Below are 27952 nucleotides of genomic sequence, written 5' to 3' on the forward strand. Positions count from 1 at the left end.
AGATCGCTCTCCTGTCCCGATAGTTTGTTACAATGTATCAGTGCAGGTAAAATGTGTCAGCCTGGAGTCCGGGCCGCTTACCTAGGGCCCCAGGCACACGACTGTAGATTTCATCCGGAATTAGGGACCCATTCATTTCTATGGCCGCGGACACCGTCCCGTATATCTACAGGAGGGCGCTCGTGCCGTGGAAACCTTCCGTAAAGAATAGGACATGTCCATGTTTTTTATTTTACAGACCGTCCCATACTTTATAATGGCAGCGCGGTCCGTAATTGCGGATGACTGTCCGCAGCCGGCCGTGCCCGTTGTCACAGAAGATTGTCTAGACTGGATACAATTGTAACAAACCCTCAGCTGTGTGAGCAGGACAAGGTCAGGGTGGGTTTTCAGCCTCTAGATGGAAACAAGAATGTTCCCATGAACTGACAACAAGCAGAGATTTTGAAGCACAGTCTATTAAACAGTTGCAGATCTTTTCATGATACAATAACTGACTGGCCCTTTAAACTCATACTAAACAAGGCGGGGCCAGGAAAGCGACCACCACCGGCTCCGATAAATATACATCAAGTATAATGTACAGAACCGCGACAGCCGCCATCGCTAGCAGAGGAGTCGCCATGAGCACGAGGAGACGTCTATAGACCCCGTACCGGACGCCTTGTAGAGCTCCTTCAGGTGACCTTCCGGTAAGCGGATCTGGTGGACCGTCAGGTCTACGGTGCCTCCGCCACAATCCACCACCACATAGCGATCACCTGTAAAAGACAGAACATCAGGTGAGGGGGGATGCGGTGCAGCATGCGGATTACACGGTGATGATGGGGGAGGGGGAGAGTGAGGGTCACATGTCCGGTAAAATGTCACAAGGCGTTTCAGGAATCTGTGAACAAATTAAACCGGAGCCCATGTGACAAGTCATGTGTTGCATTTAGCCACGCCCACTCCCCCCACCCCCAAAAAATCTGTTGTCGTAACTGACAGATGTGACCAGCAGCGAATGTGACCCCCGTCTCTTTATCACAGCAGTACATCAATATCTCCAGCAGGGGGAGCAGCTGTACGGGAAGATGATGGCGAGCTGCAATAAGTTCTATGTCATTGCAATGCAGCGAACCTCGCATGGGACTGAATATATATATATATCCTGGGGCAACAGAATCTTCACTTCAGCCATAAATGACAGGATCACTAATTCACGTCTCGTACCTTCCTCCAGCTCTGCCCACAATTCTCCAATTACGTTTTCCACCAGGAAAATCCGACTCTGCCGGTTCCGGCGACCGTGGTCCTTGGCTGCAAGTAAAGTAACGAGAATCAAGAAGGATCGAGGAATCAATAAATCCAATTCACCAATCATCAGAAACTAGGACACTAAACCACTGAGCATCAGAGACCGGGACACTAAATCACTGAGCATCAGAGACCGGGACACTAAACCACGGAGCATCAGAAACTGGGACACTAAACCACTGAGCATCAGAACCTGGGACACTAAACCACTGAGCATCAGAGACCGGGACAGTAAACCACTGAGCATCAGAACCTGGGACACTAAACCACTGAGCATCAGAACCTGGGACACTAAACCACTGAGCATCAGAAACTGGGACACTAAACCACTGAGCATCAGAGACCGGGACACTAAACCACTGAGCATCAGAAACTAGGACATAAAACCACTGAGCATCAGGGACAGGGACACTAAACCACTGAGCATCAGAGACTGGGACACTAAACCACTGAGCATCAGAACCTGGGACACTAAACCACTGAGCATCAGAACCTGGGACACTAAACCACTGAGAATCAGAGACTGGGATACTAAACCACTGAGCATCAGAGACCGGGACACTAAACCACTGAGAATCAGAGACTGGGACACTAAACCACTGAGCATCAGAACCTGGGACACTAAACCACTGAGCATCAGAACCTGAAACATTAAACCACTGAGCATCAGAACCTGGGACACTAAACCACTGAGCATCAGAACCTGGGACATTAAACCACTGAGCATCAGAACCTGGGACACTAAACCACTGAGCATCAGAGACTGGGACACTAAACCACTGAGCATCAGAGACTGGGACACTAAACAACTGAGAAACAGAACCTAGGACATTACCAGGTGCTGACAGTAATTGGACCCCTCTCGACTGCTTCAGAGTTATCACTGTGTTATCTGTGGTGTTACATAGGACTGCAGGTAACACTACTACATTATCTGTACTCAGGTAGTTAGCACTGTGTTATCTGTGGTGTTACATAGGACTGCAGGTAACACTACTACATTATCTGTACTCAGGTAGTTAGCACTGTGTTATCTGTGGTGTTACATAGGACTGCAGGTAACACTACTACATTATCTGTACTCAGAGAGTTATCATTGTTATCTGTGGTGTTACATAGGACTGCAGGAAACATCTACTACAGTATCTGTAATCAGAGAGTTATCACTGTGTTATCTGTGGTGTTACATAGGACTGCAGGTAATATCTACATTATCTGTACTCGGAGAGTCATCACTGTGTTATCTGTGGTGTTACATAGGACTGCAGGTAACACTACTACATTATCTGTAATCAGAGAGTTATCACTGTGTTATCTGTGGTGTTACATAGGACTGCAGGTAACATCTACTACATTATCTGTACCCCGAGAGTTATCACTGTGTTATCTGTGGTGTTACATAGGACTGCAGGTAACATCTACTACATTATCTGTAATCAGAGAGTTATCACTGTGTGTTATCTGTGGTGTTACATAGGACTGCAGGTAACACTACTACATTATCTGTAATCAGAGAGTTATCACTGTGTTATCTGTGGTGTTACATAGGACTGCAGGTAACACTACTACATTATCTGTAATCAGAGAGTTATCGCTGTGTTATCTGTGGTGTTACATAGGACTGCCGGTAACATCTACAACATTATCTGTAATCAGAGAGTCATCACTGTGTTATCTGTGGTGTTACATAGGACTGCAGGTAACATCCACTACATTATCTGTACCCAGAGAGTTATCACTGTGTTATCTGTGGTGTTACATAGGACTGCAGGTGACATCTACTACATTATCTGTACTCAGAGAGTTACCACTGTGTTATCTGTGGTGTTACATAGGACTGCAGGGAACATCTACATATAATATACAGACGAAGGACCTGGATCTGTGGGGCTGATCCCGTTGATTGCGACTTTGCTGCTCAGGTCGATCATCTGGTGAAGTCGCAGTTTCCGGCAGTAAATTGATGCCCCTTCCGGTTCTAGAGCGATGATCAGCTGTTCAGGGTTCTCAGGAGACACCATCCCGGCCTGTGAGACAGAAGAATCATTATCACCATTACATTGTATCCTGCAGCACAAAACAGCCACAGTGCAGGAGCGGCTGATATCAGTACTGGAGTGATATAAGAGGAGCGGCTGATATCAGTCACACATATGATGTAATGTCTCTGGAGGATATAATAGTACTGGAGTTATATAAGAGGAGCGGCTGATATCAGTCACACATATGATGTAATGTCTCTAGAGGATATAATAGTGCTGGAGTGATATAAGAGGAGCGGCTGATATCAGTCACATATATGATGTAATGTCTCTGGAGGATATAATAGTGCTGGAGTGTTATAAGAGGAGCGGCTGATATCAGTCACACATATGATGTAATGTCTCTGGAGGATATAATAGTACTGGAGTGATATAAGAGGAGAGGCTGATATCAGTCACACATATGATGTAATGTCTCTGGAGGATATAATAGTACTGGAGTGTTATAAGAGGAGCGGCTGATATCAGTCACACATATGATGTAATGTCTCTGGAGGATATAATAGTACTGGAGTGATATAAGAGGAGAGGCTGATATCAGTCACACATATGATGTAATGTCTGGAGGATATAATAGTACTGGAGTGATATAAGAGGAGCGGCTGATATCAGTCACACATATGATGTAATGTCTCTGGAGGATATAATAGTGCTGGAGTGTTATAAGAGGAGTGGCTGATATCAGTCACACATATGATGTAATGTCTCTGGAGGATATAATAGTACTGGAGTGATATAAGAGGAGAGGCTGATATCAGTCACACATATGATGTAATGTCTCTGGAGGATATAATAGTGCTGGAGTGTTATAAGAGGAGCGGCTGATATCAGTCACATATGATGTAATGTCTCTGGAGGATATAATATTGCTGGAGTGATATAAGAGGAGAGGCTGATATCAGTCACACATATGATGTAATGTCTCTGGAGGATATAATAGTACAGCAGTGATATAAGAGGAGCAGCTGATATCAGTCACATATATGATGTAATGTCTCTGGAGGATATAATAGTACTGGAGTGATATAAGAGGAGCGGCTGATATCAGTCACACATATGATGTAATGTCTCTGGAGGATATAATAGTACTGGAGTGATATAAGAGGAGCGGCTGATATCAGTCACATATATGATGTAATGTTTCTGGAGGATATAATAGTGCTGGAGTGATATAAGAGGAGCGGCTGATATCAGTCACACATATGATGTAATGTCTCTGGAGGATATAATAGTACTGGAGTGATATAAGAGGAGCGGCTGATATCAGTCACATATATGATGTAATGTTTCTGGAGGATATAATAGTGCTGGAGTGATATAAGAGGAGCTGCTGATATCAGTCACACATATGATGTAATGTCTCCGGAGGATATAATAGTGCTGGAGTGATATAAGAGGAGCGGCTGATATCAGTCACACATATGATGTAATGTCTCTGGAGGATATAATAGTACTGGAGTGATATAAGAGGAGTGGCTGATATCAGTCACACATATGATGTAATGTCTCTGGAGGATATAATAGTACTGGAGTGTTATAAGAGGAGCGGCTGATATCAGTCACACATGATGTAATGTCTCTGGAGGATATAATAGTGCTGGAGTGTTGTAAGAGGAGTGGCTGATATCAGTCACATATATGATGTAATGTCTCTGGAGGATATAATAGTACTGGAGTGATATAAGAGGAGCGGCTGATATCAGTCACACATATGATGTAATGTCTCTGGAGGATATAATAGTGCTGGAGTGATATAAGAGGAGCGGCTGATATCAGTCACATATGATGTAATGTCTCTGGAGGATATAATAGTGCTGGAGTGTTATAAGAGGAGCGGCTGATATCAGTCACATATATGATGTAATGTCTCTGGAGGATATAATAGTACTGGAGTGTTATAAGAGGAGCGGCTGATATCAGTCACACATATGATGTAATGTCTCTGGAGGATATAATCGTACTGGAGTGATATAAGAGGAGCGGCTGATATCAGTCACACATATGATGTAATGTCTCTGGAGGATATAATAGTACTGGAGTGATATAAGAGGAGTGGCTGATATCAGTCACACATATGATGTAATGTCTCTGGAGGATATAATAGTACTGGAGTGTTATAAGAGGAGCGGCTGATATCAGTCACACATGATGTAATGTCTCTGGAGGATATAATAGTGCTGGAGTGTTGTAAGAGGAGTGGCTGATATCAGTCACATATATGATGTAATGTCTCTGGAGGATATAATAGTACTGGAGTGATATAAGAGGAGCGGCTGATATCAGTCACACATATGATGTAATGTCTCTGGAGGATATAATAGTGCTGGAGTGATATAAGAGGAGCGGCTGATATCAGTCACATATGATGTAATGTCTCTGGAGGATATAATAGTGCTGGAGTGTTATAAGAGGAGCGGCTGATATCAGTCACATATATGATGTAATGTCTCTGGAGGATATAATAGTACTGGAGTGTTATAAGAGGAGCGGCTGATATCAGTCACACATATGATGTAATGTCTCTGGAGGATATAATCGTACTGGAGTGATATAAGAGGAGCGGCTGATATCAGTCACATATGATGTAATGTCTCTGGAGGATATAATAGTACTGGAGTGATATAAGAGGAGCGGCTGATATCAGTCACACATATGATGTAATGTCTCTGGAGGATATAATAGTGCTGGAGTGATATAAGAGCAGCGGCTGATATCAGTCACACATATGATGTAATGTCTCTGGAGGATATAATAGTGCTGGAGTGATATAAGAGGAGCGGCTGATATCAGTCACATAGGATGTAATGTCTCTGGAGGATATAATAGTGCTGGAGTGTTATAAGAGGAGCGGCTGATATCAGTCACATATATGATGTAATGTCTCTGGAGGATATAATAGTACTGGAGTGTTATAAGAGGAGCGGCTGATATCAGTCACATATGATGTAATGTCTCTGGAGGATATAATAGTACTGGAGTGATATAAGAGGAGCGGCTGATATCAGTCACACATATGATGTAATGTCTCTGGAGGATATAATAGTACTGGAGTGTTATAAGAGGAGCAGCTGATATCAGTCACATATGATGTAATGTCTCTGGAGGATATAATAGTGCTGGAGTGTTATAAGAGGAGAGGCTGATATCAGTCACACATATGATGTAATGTCTGGAGGATATAATAGTGCTGGAGTGTTATAACAGGAGCGGCTGATATCAGTCACACATATGATGTAATGTCTGGAGGATATAATAGCGCTGGAGTGTTATAAGAGGAGCGGCTGATATCAGTCACACATATGATGTAATGTCTCTGGAGGATATAATAGTACTGGAGTGATATAAGAGGAGCGGCTGATATCAGTCACATATGATGTAATGTCTCTGGAGGATATAACAGTGCTGGAGTGTTATAAGAGGAGCGGCTGATATCAGTCACACATATGATGTAATGTCTGGAGGATATAATAGTACTGGAGTGATATAAGAGGAGCGGCTGATATCAGTCACATATGATGTAATGTCTCTGGAGGATATAATAGTACTGGAGTGATATAAGAAGAGCGGCTGATATCAGTCACATATGATGTAATGTCTCTGGAGGATATAATAGTGCTGGAGTGATATAAGAGGAGCGGCTGATATCAGTCACATATGATGTAATGTCTCTGGAGGATATAATAGTACTGGAGTGATATAAGAGGAGCGTCTGATATCAGTCACATATGATGTAATGTCTCTGGAGGATATAATAGTACTGGAGTGATATAAGAGGAGCGGCTGATATCAGTCACATATGATGTAATGTCTCTGGAGGATATAATAGTACTGGAGTGATATAAGAGGAGCGTCTGATATCAGTCACATATGATGTAATGTCTCTGGAGGATATAATAGTACTGGAGTGATATAAGAGGAGCGGCTGATATCAGTCACACATATGATGTAATGTATCTGGAGGATATAATAGAGCTGGAGTGATATAAGAGGAGCGGCTGATATCAGTCACATATATGATGTAATGTCTCTGAAGGATATAATAGTGCAGGAGCGTTATAAGAGGAGCGGCTGATATCAGTCACATATGATGTAATGTCTCTGGAGGATATAATAGTACTGGAGTGTTATAAGAGGAGAGGCTGATATCAGTCACATATGATGTAATGTCTCTGGAGGATATAATAGTACTGGAGTGATATAAGAGGAGCGGCTGATATCAGTCACACATATGATGTAATGTCTGGAGGATATAATAGTGCTGGAGTGTTATAACAGGAGCGGCTGATATCAGTCACACATATGATATAATGTCTGGAGGATATAATAGTGCTGGAGTGTTATAAGAGGAGCGGCTGATATCAGTCACACATATGATGTAATGTCTGGAGGATATAATAGTGCTGGAGTGTTATAAGAGGAGCGGCTGATATCAGTCACACATATGATGTAATGTCTCTGGAGGATATAATAGTACTGGAGTGATATAAGAGGAGCGGCTGATATCAGTCACATATATGATGTAATGTTTCTGGAGGATATAATAGTGCTGGAGTGATATAAGAGGAGCTGCTGATATCAGTCACACATATGATGTAATGTCTCCGGAGGATATAATAGTGCTGGAGTGATATAAGAGGAGCGGCTGATATCAGTCACACATATGATGTAATGTCTCTGGAGGATATAATAGTACTGGAGTGATATAAGAGGAGTGGCTGATATCAGTCACACATATGATGTAATGTCTCTGGAGGATATAATAGTACTGGAGTGTTATAAGAGGAGCGGCTGATATCAGTCACACATGATGTAATGTCTCTGGAGGATATAATAGTGCTGGAGTGTTGTAAGAGGAGTGGCTGATATCAGTCACATATATGATGTAATGTCTCTGGAGGATATAATAGTACTGGAGTGATATAAGAGGAGCGGCTGATATCAGTCACACATATGATGTAATGTCTCTGGAGGATATAATAGTGCTGGAGTGATATAAGAGGAGCGGCTGATATCAGTCACATATGATGTAATGTCTCTGGAGGATATAATAGTGCTGGAGTGTTATAAGAGGAGCGGCTGATATCAGTCACATATATGATGTAATGTCTCTGGAGGATATAATAGTACTGGAGTGTTATAAGAGGAGCGGCTGATATCAGTCACACATATGATGTAATGTCTCTGGAGGATATAATCGTACTGGAGTGATATAAGAGGAGCGGCTGATATCAGTCACACATATGATGTAATGTCTCTGGAGGATATAATAGTACTGGAGTGATATAAGAGGAGTGGCTGATATCAGTCACACATATGATGTAATGTCTCTGGAGGATATAATAGTACTGGAGTGTTATAAGAGGAGCGGCTGATATCAGTCACACATGATGTAATGTCTCTGGAGGATATAATAGTGCTGGAGTGTTGTAAGAGGAGTGGCTGATATCAGTCACATATATGATGTAATGTCTCTGGAGGATATAATAGTACTGGAGTGATATAAGAGGAGCGGCTGATATCAGTCACACATATGATGTAATGTCTCTGGAGGATATAATAGTGCTGGAGTGATATAAGAGGAGCGGCTGATATCAGTCACATATGATGTAATGTCTCTGGAGGATATAATAGTGCTGGAGTGTTATAAGAGGAGCGGCTGATATCAGTCACATATATGATGTAATGTCTCTGGAGGATATAATAGTACTGGAGTGTTATAAGAGGAGCGGCTGATATCAGTCACACATATGATGTAATGTCTCTGGAGGATATAATCGTACTGGAGTGATATAAGAGGAGCGGCTGATATCAGTCACATATGATGTAATGTCTCTGGAGGATATAATAGTACTGGAGTGATATAAGAGGAGCGGCTGATATCAGTCACACATATGATGTAATGTCTCTGGAGGATATAATAGTGCTGGAGTGATATAAGAGCAGCGGCTGATATCAGTCACACATATGATGTAATGTCTCTGGAGGATATAATAGTGCTGGAGTGATATAAGAGGAGCGGCTGATATCAGTCACATAGGATGTAATGTCTCTGGAGGATATAATAGTGCTGGAGTGTTATAAGAGGAGCGGCTGATATCAGTCACATATATGATGTAATGTCTCTGGAGGATATAATAGTACTGGAGTGTTATAAGAGGAGCGGCTGATATCAGTCACATATGATGTAATGTCTCTGGAGGATATAATAGTACTGGAGTGATATAAGAGGAGCGGCTGATATCAGTCACACATATGATGTAATGTCTCTGGAGGATATAATAGTACTGGAGTGTTATAAGAGGAGCAGCTGATATCAGTCACATATGATGTAATGTCTCTGGAGGATATAATAGTGCTGGAGTGTTATAAGAGGAGAGGCTGATATCAGTCACACATATGATGTAATGTCTGGAGGATATAATAGTGCTGGAGTGTTATAACAGGAGCGGCTGATATCAGTCACACATATGATGTAATGTCTGGAGGATATAATAGCGCTGGAGTGTTATAAGAGGAGCGGCTGATATCAGTCACACATATGATGTAATGTCTCTGGAGGATATAATAGTACTGGAGTGATATAAGAGGAGCGGCTGATATCAGTCACATATGATGTAATGTCTCTGGAGGATATAACAGTGCTGGAGTGTTATAAGAGGAGCGGCTGATATCAGTCACACATATGATGTAATGTCTGGAGGATATAATAGTACTGGAGTGATATAAGAGGAGCGGCTGATATCAGTCACATATGATGTAATGTCTCTGGAGGATATAATAGTACTGGAGTGATATAAGAAGAGCGGCTGATATCAGTCACATATGATGTAATGTCTCTGGAGGATATAATAGTGCTGGAGTGATATAAGAGGAGCGGCTGATATCAGTCACATATGATGTAATGTCTCTGGAGGATATAATAGTACTGGAGTGATATAAGAGGAGCGTCTGATATCAGTCACATATGATGTAATGTCTCTGGAGGATATAATAGTACTGGAGTGATATAAGAGGAGCGGCTGATATCAGTCACATATGATGTAATGTCTCTGGAGGATATAATAGTACTGGAGTGATATAAGAGGAGCGTCTGATATCAGTCACATATGATGTAATGTCTCTGGAGGATATAATAGTACTGGAGTGATATAAGAGGAGCGGCTGATATCAGTCACACATATGATGTAATGTATCTGGAGGATATAATAGAGCTGGAGTGATATAAGAGGAGCGGCTGATATCAGTCACATATATGATGTAATGTCTCTGAAGGATATAATAGTGCAGGAGCGTTATAAGAGGAGCGGCTGATATCAGTCACATATGATGTAATGTCTCTGGAGGATATAATAGTACTGGAGTGTTATAAGAGGAGAGGCTGATATCAGTCACATATGATGTAATGTCTCTGGAGGATATAATAGTACTGGAGTGATATAAGAGGAGCGGCTGATATCAGTCACACATATGATGTAATGTCTGGAGGATATAATAGTGCTGGAGTGTTATAACAGGAGCGGCTGATATCAGTCACACATATGATATAATGTCTGGAGGATATAATAGTGCTGGAGTGTTATAAGAGGAGCGGCTGATATCAGTCACACATATGATGTAATGTCTGGAGGATATAATAGTGCTGGAGTGTTATAAGAGGAGCGGCTGATATCAGTCACACATATGATGTAATGTCTCTGGAGGATATAATAGTACTGGAGTGATATAAGAGGAGCGGCTGATATCAGTCACATATGATGTAATGTCTCTGGAGGATATAATAGTACTGGAGTGATATAAGAGGAGCGGCTGATATCAGTCACATATATGATGTAATGTCTCTGGAGGATATAATAGTACTGGAGTGTTATAAGAGGAGCGGCTGATATCAGTCACACATATGATGTAATGTCTCTGGAGGATATAATAGTACTGGAGTGATATAAGAGGAGCGGCTGATATCAGTCACACATATGATGTAATGTCTCTGGAGGATATAATAGTGCTGGAGTGATATAAGAGGAGCGGCTGATATCAGTCACATATATGATGTAATGTCTCTGGAGGATATAATAGTACTGGAGTGATATAAGAGGAGCGGCTGATATCAGTCATACATATGATGTAATGTCTCTGGAGGATATAATAGTACTGGAGTGATATAAGAGGAGCGGCTGATATCAGTCACATATGATGTAATGTCTCTGGAGGATATAACAGTGCTGGAGTGTTATAAGAGGAGCGGCTGATATCAGTCACACATATGATGTAATGTCTCTGGAGGATATAATAGTACTGGAGTGATATAAGAGGAGCGGCTGATATCAGTCACATATGATGTAATGTCTCTGGAGGATATAATAGTACTGGAGTGTTATAAGAGGAGCGGCTGATATCAGTCACATATGATGTAATGTCTCTGGAGGATAGAATAGTGCTGGAGTGTTATAAGAGGAGGGGCTGATATCAGTCACACATATGATGTAATGTCTCTGGAGGATATAATAGTACTGGAGTGTTATAAGAGGAGCGGCTGATATCAGTCACATATGATGTAATGTCTCTGGAGGATATAATAGTACTGGAGTGATATAAGAGGAGTGGCTGATATCAGTCACACATATATGATGTAATGTCTCTGGAGGATATAATAGTACTGGAGTGATATAAGAGGAGCGGCTGATATCAGTCACACATATGATGTAATGTCTGGAGGATATAATAATACTGGAGTGTTATAAGAGGAGCGGCTGATATCAGTCACATATGATGTAATGTCTGGAGGATATAATAGTACTGGAGTGATATAAGAGGAGCGGCTGATATCAGTCACACATGATGTAATGTCTCTGGAGGATATAATAGTGCTGGAGTGTTATAAGAGGAGCGGCTGATATCAGTCACACATAGGATGTAATGTCTGGAGGATATAATAGTGCTGGAGTGTTATAACAGGAGCGGCTGATATCAGTCACACATATGATGTAATGCCTGGAGGATATAATAGTGCTGGAGTGTTATAAGAGGAGCGTCTGATATCAGTCACATATGATGTAATGTCTCTGGAGGATATAATAGTACTGGAGTGTTATAAGAGGAGCGGCTGATATCAGTCACATATGATGTAATGTCTCTGGAGGATATAATAGTGCTGGAGTGATATAAGAGGAGCGGCTGATATCAGTCACATATATGATGTAATGTCTCTGGAGGATATAATAGTACTGGAGTGATATAAGAGGAGCGGCTGATATCAGTCACATATGATGTAATGTCTCTGGAGGATATAATAGTACTGGAGTGATATAAGAGGAGCGGCTGATATCAGTCACATATATGATGTAATGTCTCTGGAGGATATAATAGTACTGGAGTGATATAAGAGGAGCGGCTGATATCAGTCACATATGATGTAATGTCTCTGGAGGATATAATAGTACTGGAGTGTTATAAGAGGAGCGGCTGATATCAGTCACATATGATGTAATGTCTGGAGGATATAATAGTGCTGGAGTGATATAAGAGGAGCGGCTGATATCAGTCACATATGATGTAATGTCTCTGGAGGATATAATAGTGCTGGAGTGATATAAGAGGAGCGGCTGATATCAGTCACATATATGATGTAATGTCTCTGGAGGATATAATAGTTCTGGAGTGATATAAGAGGAGCGGCTGATATCAGTCACACATAGGATGTAATGTCTCTGGAGGATATAATAGTACTGGAGTGTTATAAGAGGAGCGGCTGATATCAGTCACATATGATGTAATGAAATTCAGAAAATATGATGAAGCCGGGAAATAATAAAGCAGCAGGAAGATTTATTTCTAGATCCGGATCTCTCACCAAATGTAAAGTTGACCCTGGATACAAGGATTGGGCTATTAGTTGGTGTGTGTATATATATATATATATATATGTATGTGTGGTGTGTGTATATATATATATATATATATATATATATATATATGTATGTATGTGTGGTGTGTGTATATATATATATATATGTATGTATGTGTGGTGTGTGTATATATATATATATATATATATATATATATATATATATATATATATGTATGTATGTGTGGTGTGTGTATATATATATGTATGTATGTATGTATGTGTGGTGTGTATGTGTGGTGTATATATATATATATATATATATATATATGTATGTATGTAGTGTATGTGAGGTGTGTGTATATATATATATATATGTATGTATGTATGTATGTATGTATGTATGTATGTATGTATGTATGTATGTATGTATGTGTGTGTGTGTGTGTGTGTGTGTGTGTGTGTGTGTTGTATATATATATATATGTATGTATGTGTGGTGTATATATATATATATATGTATGTATGTGTGGTGTATATATATATATATGTATGTATGTGTGGTGTATATATATATATATATGTATGTATGTGTTGTTTGTGTATATATATATGTATGTATGTGTGGTTTGTGTATATATATATGTATGTAGTATATACTGTCTTATATGATCACTTTCATGGCTTTCGTGCTGGTGGCGACTTTCTGTCTTTATAATTATTTCCTGTCCTTGTGACGACCTCGCAGGAGATCAGGGACCCCGAGGGCTAAGAAACGATAAATCCGATAAAACTGGGTGCCACGTGATCCTCATCCGAGCAGCCCAATAAATCTCCCCAATCACTTCAGATCTAGCGGCGAATGCAGCCGGAGCCGCCACCTCTGCGCAGATCATCCCGGCAAAGACTCCGGCAGTGCCGAGCAGGCACACAAGGGGTGAAGTGGAAGAATTAGGCTTAATGCGGCGCGTCACCCGTCTGTAGGCATTGGTGGCAGCTACAGCGTAGTGGAGGTTATTATGGGACGCGGCGGTAGCAGAGATTGTGGGACGCGGCGGTAGCAGAGATTGTGGGACGCGGCGGTCGCAGAGATTGTGGGACGCGGCGGTCGCAGAGATTGTGGGACGCGGCGGTCGCAGAGATTGTGGGACGCGGCGGTAGCAGAGATTGTGGGACGCGGCGGTAGCAGAGATTGTGGGACGCGGCGGTAGCAGAGATTGTGGGACGCGGCGGTAGCAGAGATTGTGGGACGCGGCGGTAGCAGAGACTGTGGGACGCGGCGGTAGCAGAGATTGTGGGACGCGGCGGTAGCAGAGATTGTGGGACGCGGCGGTAGCAGAGATTGTGGGACGCGGCGGTAGCAGAGATTGTGGGACGCGGCGGTAGCAGAGATTGTGGGACGCGGCGGTAGCAGAGATTGTGGGACGCGGCGGTAGTAGAGATTGTGGGACGCGGCGGTAGTAGAGATTGTGGGACGTGGCGGTAGTAGAGATTATGGGACGCGGGGTCTCACCTTGTATGCCGCCTGCCTCATGAACTGCTTGGCCGGCTGCTTCCAGATGGCGGGGACGGTGATGACCCATCTGACCTCCTGGTTGTCCATCTCGGCCCCGGCCTGGTCACTCAGCTCCTGAAACCAAAACACATGGAGAAGATGCAGCAAAGGCCAGGGAATCCAGGGGTCCGGCGGGTGGAAGCCCAGAGAAAAGCCCTCAATCACAATCCTGCTGGTACATCATGTCTTATACTCCAGTCACATCCAGAGCTGCAGTCATAATCCTGCTGTTACATCATGTCTTATACTCCAGTCACATCCAGAGCTGCAGTCATAATCCTGCTGTTACATCATGTCTTATACTCCAGTCACATCCAGAGCTGCAGTCACAATCCTGCTGGTACATCATGTCTTATACTCCAGTCACATCCAGAGCTGCAGTCACAATCCTGCTGGTACATGATGTCTTATACTCCAGTCACATCCAGAGCTGCAGTCATAATCCTGCTGTTACATCATGTCTTATACTCCAGTCACATCCAGAGCTGCAGACACAATCCTGCTGGTACATCATGTCTTATACTCCAGTCACTACTAGAGCTGCAGTCACAATCCTGATGTTACATCACGTTTTATACTCCAGTCACATGCAGGTTTATTCTCACATTTTTGTGGCTGCCTGAGCACAGGACGGACACCCCTGACACCTCAGCTAACAGCAATAAACTTTCACGCATTTCATAGTAGGAGACGTATTATTCCCACCATCAGACTGCTGTGCACTACATCTCCCACAATGCATTACAGCAGGATGTGCTTTCTACAGATACTGAACAGGAGGGGCAGCATTGAGATGGGAGATTCCTGCAGCCCCAGAGCTGAGGAGGAAGTCAGTAATAATGAGACTGCAGCTCTGGATGTGACTGGAGTATAGACATGATATAACTCAGGATCTGCACAGGAGCAGTACACAGAGACTCCGCATTACAGAAGTCAATCTGTGCTGGAGGAGGAGACGCTCCTGTCTGGGGGTACGGCTGCAGCTTTGTGTGTGTGTATTGGCCGCCCTCTCGTGTAATGTCGGACATTTCTTTAAATTCATATTTTATAAAGGCGAAAACTCAAGATTTTATGAAAATAATTATCAAGTCCCGAAGACGCATCGAAGGAATCAAAATATATTAATAATCCCGAACCCGTTAATATTTCATATCCGGCAACGAGCAACACTGAGGGGGAGGGGCCACAGACCTAGCTGGCCTGTGATTGGAGAGAATAGAGGTCAATCGAACTCCAGGAGATTCAAAACCAGTCACACAGGGAGGCGTGGCTGCAGGGTCACATGACATCACTGTCCTGCACTGATACACTGTAACCACCCAGAATGAACCACCCATTACTGTGACAAGGAGGAGAATGGTTATGACATCGTCTCCTCCTCCGGTATATCTCATAGCGTGACATCGTCCCATCCTCCGGTATATCTCAGTGTGACGTCGTCCCCTCCTCCGGTATATGTCATAGTGTGACGTCGTCCCCTCCTCCGGTATATCTCAGTGTGACGTCGTCCCCTCCTCCGGTATATCTCATAGCGTGACGTCGTCCCCTCCTCCGGTATATCTCATAGCGTGACGTCGTCCCCTCCTCCGGTATATCTCATAGCGTGACGTCGTCCCCTCCTCCGTTATATCTCAGTGTGACGTCGTCCCCTCCTCCGGTATATCTCATAGCGTGACGTCGTCCCCTCCTCCGGTATGTCTCATAGCGTGACGTCGTCCCCTCCTCCGGTATGTCTCAGTGTGACGTCGTCCCCTCCTCCGGTATATCTCAGTGTGACGTCGTCCCCTCCTCCGGTATATCTCAGTGTGACGTCGTCCCCTCCTCCGGTATATCTCAGTGTGACGTCGTCCCCTCCTCCGGTATATCTCAGTGTGACGTCGTCCCCTCCTCCGGTATATCTCAGTGTGACGTCGTCCCCTCCTCCGGTATATCTCAGTGTGACGTCGTCCCCTCCTCCGGTATATCTCAGTGTGACGTCGTCCCCTCCTCCGGTATATCTCAGTGTGACGTCGTCCCCTCCTCCGGTATATCTCAGTGTGACGTCGTCCCCTCCTCCGGTATATCTCAGTGTGACGTCGTCCCCTCCTCCGGTATATCTCAGTGTGACGTCGTCCCCTCCTCCGGTATATCTCAGTGTGACGTCGTCCCCTCCTCCGGTATATCTCAGTGTGACGTCGTCCCCTCCTCCGGTATATCTCAGTGTGACGTCGTCCCCTCCTCCGGTATATCTCAGTGTGACGTCGTCCCCTCCTCCGGTATATCTCAGTGTGACGTCGTCCCCTCCTCCGGTATATCTCAGTGTGACGTCGTCCCCTCCTCCGGTATATCTCAGTGTGACGTCGTCCCCTCCTCCGGTATATCTCAGTGTGACGTCGTCCCCTCCTCCGGTATATCTCAGTGTGACGTCGTCCCCTCCTCCGGTATATCTCAGTGTGACGTCGTCCCCTCCTCCGGTATATCTCAGTGTGACGTCGTCCCCTCCTCCGGTATATCTCAGTGTGACGTCGTCCCCTCCTCCGGTATATCTCAGTGTGACGTCGTCCCCTCCTCCGGTATATCTCAGTGTGACGTCGTCCCCTCCTCCGGTATATCTCAGTGTGACGTCGTCCCCTCCTCCGGTATATCTCATAGCGCGACATCATCCCCTCCTCCGGTATATGTCATAGCGCGACGTCGTCCCCTCCTCCGGTATATCTCTCAGTGCGACGTCGTCCCCTCCTGCGGTATATCTCAGTGTGACGTCGTCCCCTCCTCCGGTATATCTCAGTGTGACGTCGTCCCCTCCTCCGGTATATGTCATAGCGTGACGTCGTCCCCTCCTGCGGTATATCTCAGTGTGACGTCGTCCCCTCCTCCGGTATATCTCAGTGTGACATCACCCCCTCCTCCGGTATATCTCAGTGTGACATCGTCCCCTCCTCCGGTATATCTCATAGTGTGACATCATCCTCTCCTGTATATCTCATAGTGTGACATCGTCCCCTCCTCCGGTATATCTCAGTGTGACGTCGTCCCCTCCTCCGGTATATCTCATAGTGCGACGTCGTCCCCTCCTCCGGTATATCTCAGTGTGACGTCGTCCCCTCCTCCGGTATATCTCAGTGTGACGTCGTCCCCTCATCCGGTATATCTCATAGTGCGACGTCGTCCCCTCCTCCGGTATATCTCATAGTGTGACATCGTCCCCTCCTCCGGTATATCTCATAGTGTGACATCGTCCCCTCCTCCGGTATATCTCAGTGTGACGTCGTCCCCTCCTCCGGTATATGTCATAGCGTGACGTCGTCCCCTCCTCCGGTATATGTCATAGCGTGACGTCGTCCCCTCCTCCGGTATATCGCATAGTGTGACATCGTCCCCTCCTCCGGTATATCGCATAGTGTGACATCGTCCCCTCCTCCGGTATATCTCAGTGTGACATCGTCCCCTCCTCCGGTATATCTCATAGTGTGACATCATCCTCTCCTGTATATCTCATAGTGTGACATCATCCCCTCCTCCGGTATATCTCAGTGTGACATCATCCCCTCCTCCGGTATATCTCAGTGTGACATCATCCCCTCCTCCGGTATATCTCAGTGTGACATCATCTAACCCCCCCTCTCACCTTCAGCGCCTGTTCCTTGAAGTACTGCAGAGCGTAGGCGAAAACCTGCAGTGCCTTCACCTTCTTCCCATTGGCAGCTATCAGATCGGTCTCCATCGTCAGGTCCTGGTGAGACACGAGAATTATCTCTCAGTTATAAAGTTACATATTAATGACTCGCAGGAATCTGATTGAACGCATCATTTCTACTTTTATCAATGAAAATGTTCATTTCTTGTATGATGTATAGTTACATGTGATGTATGATTGCATGTGATGATGTATAGTTACATGTGATGTATGATTGCATGTGATGATGTGATGATGTATGATGTATAGTTACATGTGATGTATGATTGCATGTGATGATGTAGTTACCTGTGATGATGTATGATGTATAGTTACATGTGATGTATGATTGCATGTGATGATGTATAGTTTACCTGTGATGATGTATGATGTAGTTACATGTGATGATGTATAGTTACATGTGATGTATGATTGCATGTGATGATGTATAGTTTACCTGTGATGATGTATAGTTACATGTGATGTATGATTGCATGTGATGATGTATAAGTTACCTGTGATGATGTATGATGTATAGTTACATGTGATGTATGATTGCATGTGATGATGTATAGTTTACCTGTGATGATGTATAGTTACATGTGATGTATGATTGCATGTGATGATGTATAAGTTACCTGTGATGATGTATGATGTATAGTTACATGTGATGTATGATTGCATGTGATGATGTATAGTTTACCTGTGATGATGTATGATGTAGTTACATGTGATGATGTATAGTTACATGTGATGTATGATTGCATGTGATGATGTATAGTTTACCTGTGATGATGTATAGTTACATGTGATGTATGATTGCATGTGATGATGTATAAGTTACCTGTGATGATGTATGATGTATAGTTACATGTGATGTATGATTGCATGTGATGATGTAGTTACCTGTGATGATGTATGATGTATAGTTACATGTGATGTATGATTGCATGTGATGATGTATAGTTTACCTGTGATGATGTATGATGTAGTTACATGTGATGATGTATAGTTACATGTGATGTATGATTGCATGTGATGATGTATAGTTTACCTGTGATGATGTATAGTTACATGTGATGTATGATTGCATGTGATGATGTATAAGTTACCTGTGATGATGTATGATGTATAGTTACATGTGATGTATGATTGCATGTGATGATGTATAGTTTACCTGTGATGATGTATGATGTAGTTACATGTGATGATGTATAGTTACATGTGATGTATGATTGCATGTGATGATGTATAGTTTACCTGTGATGATGTATGATGTAGTTACATGTGATGATGTATGATGTATAGTTACATGTGATTGTGTATGATGTATATACATGTGATGATGTATGATGTATAGTTACATGTAATGATGTATGATTGCATGTGATGCTGTATGATGTCTAGTTACATGTGATGATGTATGATGTATAGTTACATGTGATGATTTATAGTTACACGTGATGATGTATGTATAGTTACACGTAATGATGTATGATGTAGTTACATGTGATGATGTATATGTATGATGTAGTTACACGTGATGTATGATGTATAGTTACATGTGATGTATGATTTATAGTTACATGTGATGTATGATTTATAGTTACATGTGATGATGTATGATGTATAGTTACACGTGATGATGTATGATGTAGTTACACGTGATGTATGATGTATAGTTACACGTGATGATGTATAGTTACATGTGATGTATGATTTATAGTTACATGTGATGATGTATGATGTATAGTTACACGTGATGATGTATGATGTATAGTTACACGTGATGATGTATGATGTATAGTTACACGTGATGATGTATGATGTATAGTTATACGTGATGATGTATCATGTATAGTTACACGTAATGATGTATGATTGCATGTGATGCTGTATGATGTATATGTATGATGTATAGTTACATGTGATGATGTATGATGTATAGTTACATGTGATGTATGATGTATAGTTACATGTGATTATGTATAGTTACATGTGATGGGGTATGATGTATAGTTACATGTGATGATGTATGATTGCATGTGATGATGTATAGTTACACGTGATGATGTATAGTTACACGTAATGATGTATAGTTACACGTAATGATGTATGATGTAATTACACGTGATGTATGATGTATAGTTCACGTGATGATGTATAGTTACACGTGATGATGTAGTTACACGTAATGATGTATGATGTAGTTACACGTGATGTATGATGTATGATGTATATGTATGATGTCGTTACACGTGATGTATGATGTATAGTTACATGTGATGTATGATGTAGTTACATGTGATGTATGATGTATAGTTACACGTGATGTATGATGTATAGTTACACGTGATGTATAGTTACATGTGATGATGTATAGTTACATGTGATGATGTATGATGTATAGTTACATGTGATGATGTATAGTTACACGTAATGATGTATGATGTAGTTACACGTGATGTATGATGTATAGTTCACGTGATGATGTATAGTTACACGTGATGATGTAGTTACACGTAATGATGTATGATGTAGTTACACGTGATGTATGATGTATATGTATGATGTCGTTACACGTGATGTATGATGTATAGTTACATGTGATGTATGATGTAGTTACATGTGATGTATGATGTATAGTTACACGTGATGTATGATGTATAGTTACACGTGATGTATAGTTACATGTGATGATGTATAGTTACATGTGATGATGTATAGTTACATGTGATGATGTATGATGTATAGTTACATGTGATGATGTATGATGTATAGTTACATGTGATGGGGTATGATGTATAGTTCCATGTGATGATGTATAATAGTTACATGTGATGGGGTATGATGTATAGTTACATGTGATGATGTATGATGTAGCTACATGTGATGACGTATGATTGCATGTGATGATGTATAGTTACACGTAATGATGTATGATGTAGTTACACGTGATGTATGATGTATAGTTAGTTACATGTGATGATGTATATGTATGATGTATAGTTACACGTAATGATGTATAGTTAAATGTGATGATGTGTCGTGATTTGCACTGATCGCTCTTTATTATACCCTATAACTCCACCTCGTCACCCCTCACCCGCCTTCATACTGTACATTCAGGGCCATCACTCACCCGCCTTCATACTCTACATTCAGGGCCATCACTCACCCGCCTTCTCTACATTCAGGGTCACCCCACACCCGCATTCATACTCTACATTCAGGGTCACCCCTCACCCGCCTTCATACTCTACATTCAGGGTCACCCCTCACCCGCCTTCATACTCTACATTCAGGGTCACCCCTCACCCACCTTCATACTCTACATTCAGGGTCACCCCTCACCCACCTTCATACTCTACATTCAGGGTCACCCCTCACCCGCCTTCATACTCTACATTCAGGGTCACCCCTCACCCGCCTTCATACTCTACATTCAGGGTCACCCCTCACCCGCCTTCATACTCTACATTCAGGGTCACCCCTCACCCGCCTTCATACTCTACATTCAGGGTCACCCCTCACCCGCCTTCATACTCTACATTCAGGGTCACCCCTCACCCGCCTTCATACTGTACATTCAGGGTCACCCCTCACCCGCCTTCATACTGTACATTCAGGGTCACCACTCACCCGCCTTCATACTCTACATTCAGGGTCATCACTCACCCGCCTTCATACTCTACATTCAGGGTCATCACTCACCCGCCTTCATACTCTACATTCAGGGTCATCACTCACCCGCCTTCATACTCTACATTCAGGGTCATCCCTCACCCGCCTTCATACTCTACATTCAGGGTCACCCCTCACCCGCCTTCATACTCTACATTCAGGGTCACCTCTCACCCGCCTTCATACTCTACATTCAGGGTCACCCCTCACCCGCCTTCATACTCTACATTCAGGGTCACCCCTCACCCGCCTTCATACTCTACATTCAGGGTCACCCCTCACCCGCCTTCATACTCTACATTCAGGGTCACCCCTCACCCGCCTTCATACTCTACATTCAGGGTCACCCCTCACCCGCCTTCATACTCTACATTCAGGGTCACCCCTCACCCGCCTTCATACGCTACATTCAGGGTCACCCCTCACCCGCCTTCATACTCTACATTCAGGGTCACCCCTCACCCGCCTTCATACGCTACATTCAGGGTCACCCCTCACCCGCCTTCATACTCTACATTCAGGGTCACCCCTCACCCGCCTTCATACTGTACATTCAGGGTCACCTCTCACCCGCCTTCATACTCTACATTCAGGGTCACCACTCACCCGCCTTCATACTCTACATTCAGGGTCACCACTCACCCGCCTTCATACTCTACATTCAGGGTCATCACTCACCCGCCTTCATACTCTACATTCAGGGTCACCCCTCACCCGCCTTCATACTCTACATTCAGGGTCATCACTCACCCGCCTTCATACTCTACATTCAGGGTCATCACTCACCCGCCTTCATACTCTACATTCAGGGTCATCACTCACCCGCCTTCATACTCTACATTCAGGGTCATCACTCACCCGCCTTCATACTCTACATTCAGGGTCACCACTCACCCGCCTTCATACTCTACATTCAGGGTCACCCCTCACCCGCCTTCATACTCTACATTCAGGGTCACCACTCACCCGCCTTCATACTCTACATTCAGGGTCACCACTCACCCGCCTTCATACTCTACATTCAGGGTCATCACTCACCCGCCTTCATACTCTACATTCAGGGTCATCACTCACCCGCCTTCATACTCTACATTCAGGGTCATCACTCACCCGCCTTCATACTCTACATTCAGGGTCATCACTCACCCGCCTTCATACTCTACATTCAGGGTCATCACTCACCCGCCTTCATACTCTACATTCAGGGTCATCACTCACCCGCCTTCATACTCTACATTCAGGGTCATCACTCACCCGCCTTCATACTCTACATTCAGGGTCACCCCTCACCCGCCTTCATACTCTACATTCAGGGTCACCTCTCACCCGCCTTCATACTCTACATTCAGGGTCACCACTCACCCACCTTCATACTCTACATTCAGGGTCACCCCTCACCCGCCTTCATACTCTACATTCAGGGTCACCTCTCACCCGCCTTCATACTCTACATTCAGGGTCACCACTCACCCACCTTCATACTCTACATTCAGGGTCACCCCTCACCGTGCTGCTGTGCAGCTTCATCTTGAACTTCTCGAAGTACAGCCATTGTTTGGACTCGCTGGGTTCCAGGTCATGATAAAAATCCCGGGCAGCAAAGCCGAAGCTGTGGAACTTCCTGTCGGGCATGAGGAGCATGGTGGTCGGGGTCTTCTGGTTGGACACTCCGGGGTCTCCCCCTTCCCATCTCCTGCAGAGTAATATACGGTCATCACATGAGAATCCACCTGGGGGATTGTGGGGGTTTTATTGTAACGACAGATCGGTGGATATCAGTAGAGGAATGAAAAGGTCTACAACTTGTAATAGACTTTGTGTTTCAATTCCTCACAAAGATATCCGCTTGCTGTCAGTGAATAAGTGCATTATTTTTAAATGCAGAGACGGTGAACCTTTTAGATACCCAATATTTGTTACAGTTACATTTAGTCTAGACAACACTCTGAGGTAACTTCCCTGGACTCCAGACTGATACATTGTAACAAACTGTCAGATCTGGACAATGACAAGGAAATGAAACACAAAGTCTATTAGAAATCTGCTGAACTTATTACAGTGATGGATTGTCGTCTATAGGGGACTGGTCCGGTCCTGGAGATTACGCTGCGGTGTGGGGGGTGTATGTCAGCCGCAGTGCGCCCGCCGCTCCCCGCACGTCTGATTGTCCCCTCCTGCTGTACAGAGACCCCCGCAGACCTCGTCTCATTGATCGGTGGACTCGCTCGGCTAGTTATAGGATGAGTCCTGTCTGTTCTCTGGGTGCAGCCCCCCTATATCTAACGCTACTGTAGGTCGCCTCGTGGTGTCAGGGGGCGCACGTCATGTGATGAGAATCAGCGCTGGGAACCTCACACGTCCAAGTAGCCGAGATACCGCAGGAGTGTAAAATAATCCATATAGTCCATGTTTGCATATATACTGGTGCCCGCAGAGCTCTGCTGCATCGCTGGGTTTGTCGGCTTTGTTCCTGCCCATCGATGATGATGTTAGGAGGTCCTGACTATCTTACGTGCTTTGCAGGTGTGTCGCGTGACCTCCGCAGACTATCGCTCATCATGTGACCTCCGCAGACTATCGCTCATCATGTGACCTCCGCAGACTATCGCTCATCATGTGACCTCCGCAGACTATCGCTCATCATGTGACCTCCGCAGACTATCGCTCATCATGTGACCTCCGCAGACTATCGCTCATCATGACGCTATTTTGTCGCACAGAATTAGAGCAGAAAACGATGCCGATTCCGCCGTCTGCGTCCTACTGACGTCTATGTAAAAACTGCGCAACTCATTCTGGTAAAAACTGCGGTTTCCAATTCCATTTTTTTTACAATTAACGTTTACGGGCGAAAAAACGGATTCATTAAACTGGCGTCTGTGTAACCGGAGCCGAACACGCCGCGACCAGTCACTATGACCAGTCCGGTTCTCCTGACATCTGTCCGCCGTCTTCCCTCAGCTTTGCAGCGCACGTGATGCTGAGGACAGGTCTGCGGCAGGAGACGGCTGGGGGAGGGGCTGATGTCACCGATTCCCTGCCCGCTGCGGAGGGTATAAAGTATGTGCCCCCTGCACTGCGGATGTTACCTCATTATGTGAATACATTCCGGCTCTTTGGAGAAGGCGAAGGCGTAACCGCTGGATGTGGTGCCGAAATCAACGGCAACGACCACCGAGAAGTTCTGCTCCTCCGCCGCGCCGCTCTCCGAGTCTTTCTGGAGGGGGAGGGGACAAGGGACAGTTAACCCCTGTGTGACCGAAATCCTGCAGCCGATCACGTGCAAATTACTACAGGGTCAAATTCCCCAAAAATCCTGACCTCTGCCATTACAGAGTCCACAGTGCTGGTCACCCAGCTTTCCCGGACTCCTGAGTGGCATGTCAACCTGTCCAATTCTAGAAAAGTCAATTCTGCTATGGGAAAGATGGGTGTCAACTAATATGGCTGTTACTGGTCACCCAGCTTTCCCAGACTCCTTGATAGAAGAGGCAGATTTGCCACTCAGCTGTTACATTATTTTCTGTTGCACCTGTTTCTGGGAAAGCTGGGTGATCCTCAATATGTCCCTATTGTAGCCTCTACTTTCCCAGACTCCGGACTCTATTCCGCTTTTTCTTAGTTAGATCAGTCTCTGGGAAAGCTGGGTGTCCAGCAACATGTCGGCTATTACAGAGCTCACGCCGATCACCACCCAGCTTTCCCAGACTCGGCCTTGTTATGCAGCAATAACGGGGGCAGGACGTGGTCAGATCACAGCTCCCCATTAACCAAGATAAATCTACACAGAAATTCCTTCTCCAATCACACCCAGAGCAGCATCTGCAATCCTCGTGGTCAGATACAACCTGCTACAATGACAGAATAACATGCTTTGTGCACACAATAGACCAGCAGGGGGCGGCAGGGAGAAGCGAGGACCTCCAGCACAAGAGCCAATAGCAAACCAGCAAGATTCTGACTGCAGCTCTGGATGTGACTGGTGTCTTCTGAAAAGAATCGGTAAATCATGAAAATGCATCTGAAAAGTGTTGGAACAGGCACCAAAAACTCACGCCGACGTGTTCCGAAATACGTCTGATAAATACGCCGCAGCTGACACCATTCCTGCCATATAAAGTGTTTTCATTTTTGTTTCAATTCTCCACCATTTTCAAGATCTCTGCTTTCTGTCAGTGAATGGTACTCTCCACAGACTCCTAACCTAATACTGCTCACAGCTGAGGGTTAGTTACAATGTAACAGTGCAGACACTTCTCAGTGAGCTGAACACCACAAACCTCGGAGCGCTCATATCTACACCGACACATTGTAACCAGGACCAGCTCAGGACAGGTATTCAGCCTCCGGATGTAAACAAGAAAAAATTCCCACTTACTAACAGCAAGCAGAGATCTTCACTTGTCAGGAATAGAAACGACTATTAGAAAGTTGCAGAACTTTATTATAAATGTTTTATTTACATTGGACTGGATGAGCCAATCAAAGGAACAGTCCAAGAAAAACGGATCCACTCTGCTGTGCCTGGGGGCGGGGCTTTCTCAGCTTCTTCCCTGTGTCATGCCCCGCCCCCTCAGACCCAGCACTGGGCAGAACGCAGAGGATCAGTTTCAAAATCTTTGAGACAGACATTGATGGGAAATCCTGATCAGCGCAGGTCCCGGAGGTCGGACCCCCACCAATCAGATAATGATGACATAACCCGAGGACGAGCCATCAGTGTCTAATCCCGGAGGACCCCTAAAAATGCTGAGGGTGACGGTACAGCAATCTATAAATGATCAGACCCCCATATCAGCGATGAATGGCGCCAGGATAGAACGGTCATGTGACCCGCGGTCTGGCACGTTCCCAGAAGGAGAATGATCAATCCCGTAAGTGTGACCCATCTGACCCTGAATCTCCCCCCCGGGACCCGCAGCGTCCGGATACAGGAACCGGCATCTGCATCATAAATAATTACTGATCCCTCATCAATCTGAAGGACGATGGGAGTCGCACTCCACATAACGCAGAACTCTACAGTAACGGATATGAGGCAGCAGCTCCAAACACAACCCAAGCTGCCCCAACACTTCACAGGACAAATCTCCATACAACACGGACAAGTCCAGGAAACCTGCACAGAGTGACTCCTTGTCATATACTCCAGTCACATCAAGAGCTGTAGTCACAATTCTGCTGATACATCATGCCTTAGGGCATGACCACACATGGCGGAATTCCTCCGCAACTGTCCGCATCAATGCCGCACAGAATCTGCGTTGCAGATTCTGCAGCGGATCTGCACAAAATGTGCAGAAAATTGATGCGGACTGGCCGCTGCGGACTGCAGGAAAAGTGCTTCTCTTCTCCCTATTCAGTGCAGGATAGAGAGAAGGGACAGCACTTTCCCTAGTGAAAGTCAAAGAAATTCATACTTACCGCCCGTTGTCTTGGTGACGCGTCCCTCTTTCGGCATCCAGCCCGACCTCCCTGGATGACGCGCCAGTCCATGTGACCGCTGCAGCCTGTGCTTGGCCTGTGATTGGCTGCAGCCGTCACTTAGACTGAAACGTCATCCTGGGAGGCCGGACTGGAGACAGAAGCAGGGAGTTCTCGGTAAGTATGAACTTATATGTTTTTTTACAGATACATGTATATTGGGATCGGTAGTCACTGTCCCGGGTGCAGAAACAGTTACTGCCGATCGCGTAACTCTTTCAGCACCCTGGACAGTGACTATTTACTGACGTCTCCTAGCAACGCTCCCGTCATTACGGGAGCCCCATTGACTTCCTCAGTCTGGCTGTAGACCTAGAAATACATAGGTCCAGCCAGAATGAAGAAATGTCAAGTTAAAAAAGCAAAACGCATCCGCAGCACACATAACATGTGCA

General features: G+C 44.5%; 1 protein-coding gene and 1 long non-coding RNA gene across 2 annotated transcripts in view; one reads left to right on the plus strand and one right to left on the minus strand.

Annotated features, from left to right (window-relative positions):
• The window catches only part of LOC142698029 (heat shock 70 kDa protein 12A-like), a 58296-nt gene that overhangs the window by 12187 nt on the left and 18157 nt on the right, over positions 1-27952 (minus strand). The window contains exons 3-9 of the mRNA XM_075847763.1: positions 25163-25290; positions 23580-23766; positions 18342-18446; positions 14693-14809; positions 3173-3323; positions 1213-1299; positions 657-761 (exon numbers count right to left, since the gene is read on the minus strand). Of these exons, the coding sequence (XP_075703878.1) occupies positions 657-761; positions 1213-1299; positions 3173-3323; positions 14693-14809; positions 18342-18446; positions 23580-23766; positions 25163-25290 (880 nt within the window). The remainder of the gene's footprint in view (positions 1-656; positions 762-1212; positions 1300-3172; positions 3324-14692; positions 14810-18341; positions 18447-23579; positions 23767-25162; positions 25291-27952) is intronic.
• LOC142698030 (uncharacterized) lies at positions 18323-24894 on the plus strand. Its single transcript, XR_012865647.1, has 2 exons — positions 18323-18449; positions 24597-24894. It is a non-coding gene; the product is annotated as an uncharacterized LOC142698030 (long non-coding RNA).

The sequence above is a fragment of the Rhinoderma darwinii genome (genome assembly GCF_050947455.1).
Source record: "Rhinoderma darwinii isolate aRhiDar2 chromosome 11 unlocalized genomic scaffold, aRhiDar2.hap1 SUPER_11_unloc_2, whole genome shotgun sequence".
Classification (NCBI taxonomy): Eukaryota; Metazoa; Chordata; class Amphibia; order Anura; family Rhinodermatidae; genus Rhinoderma; species Rhinoderma darwinii.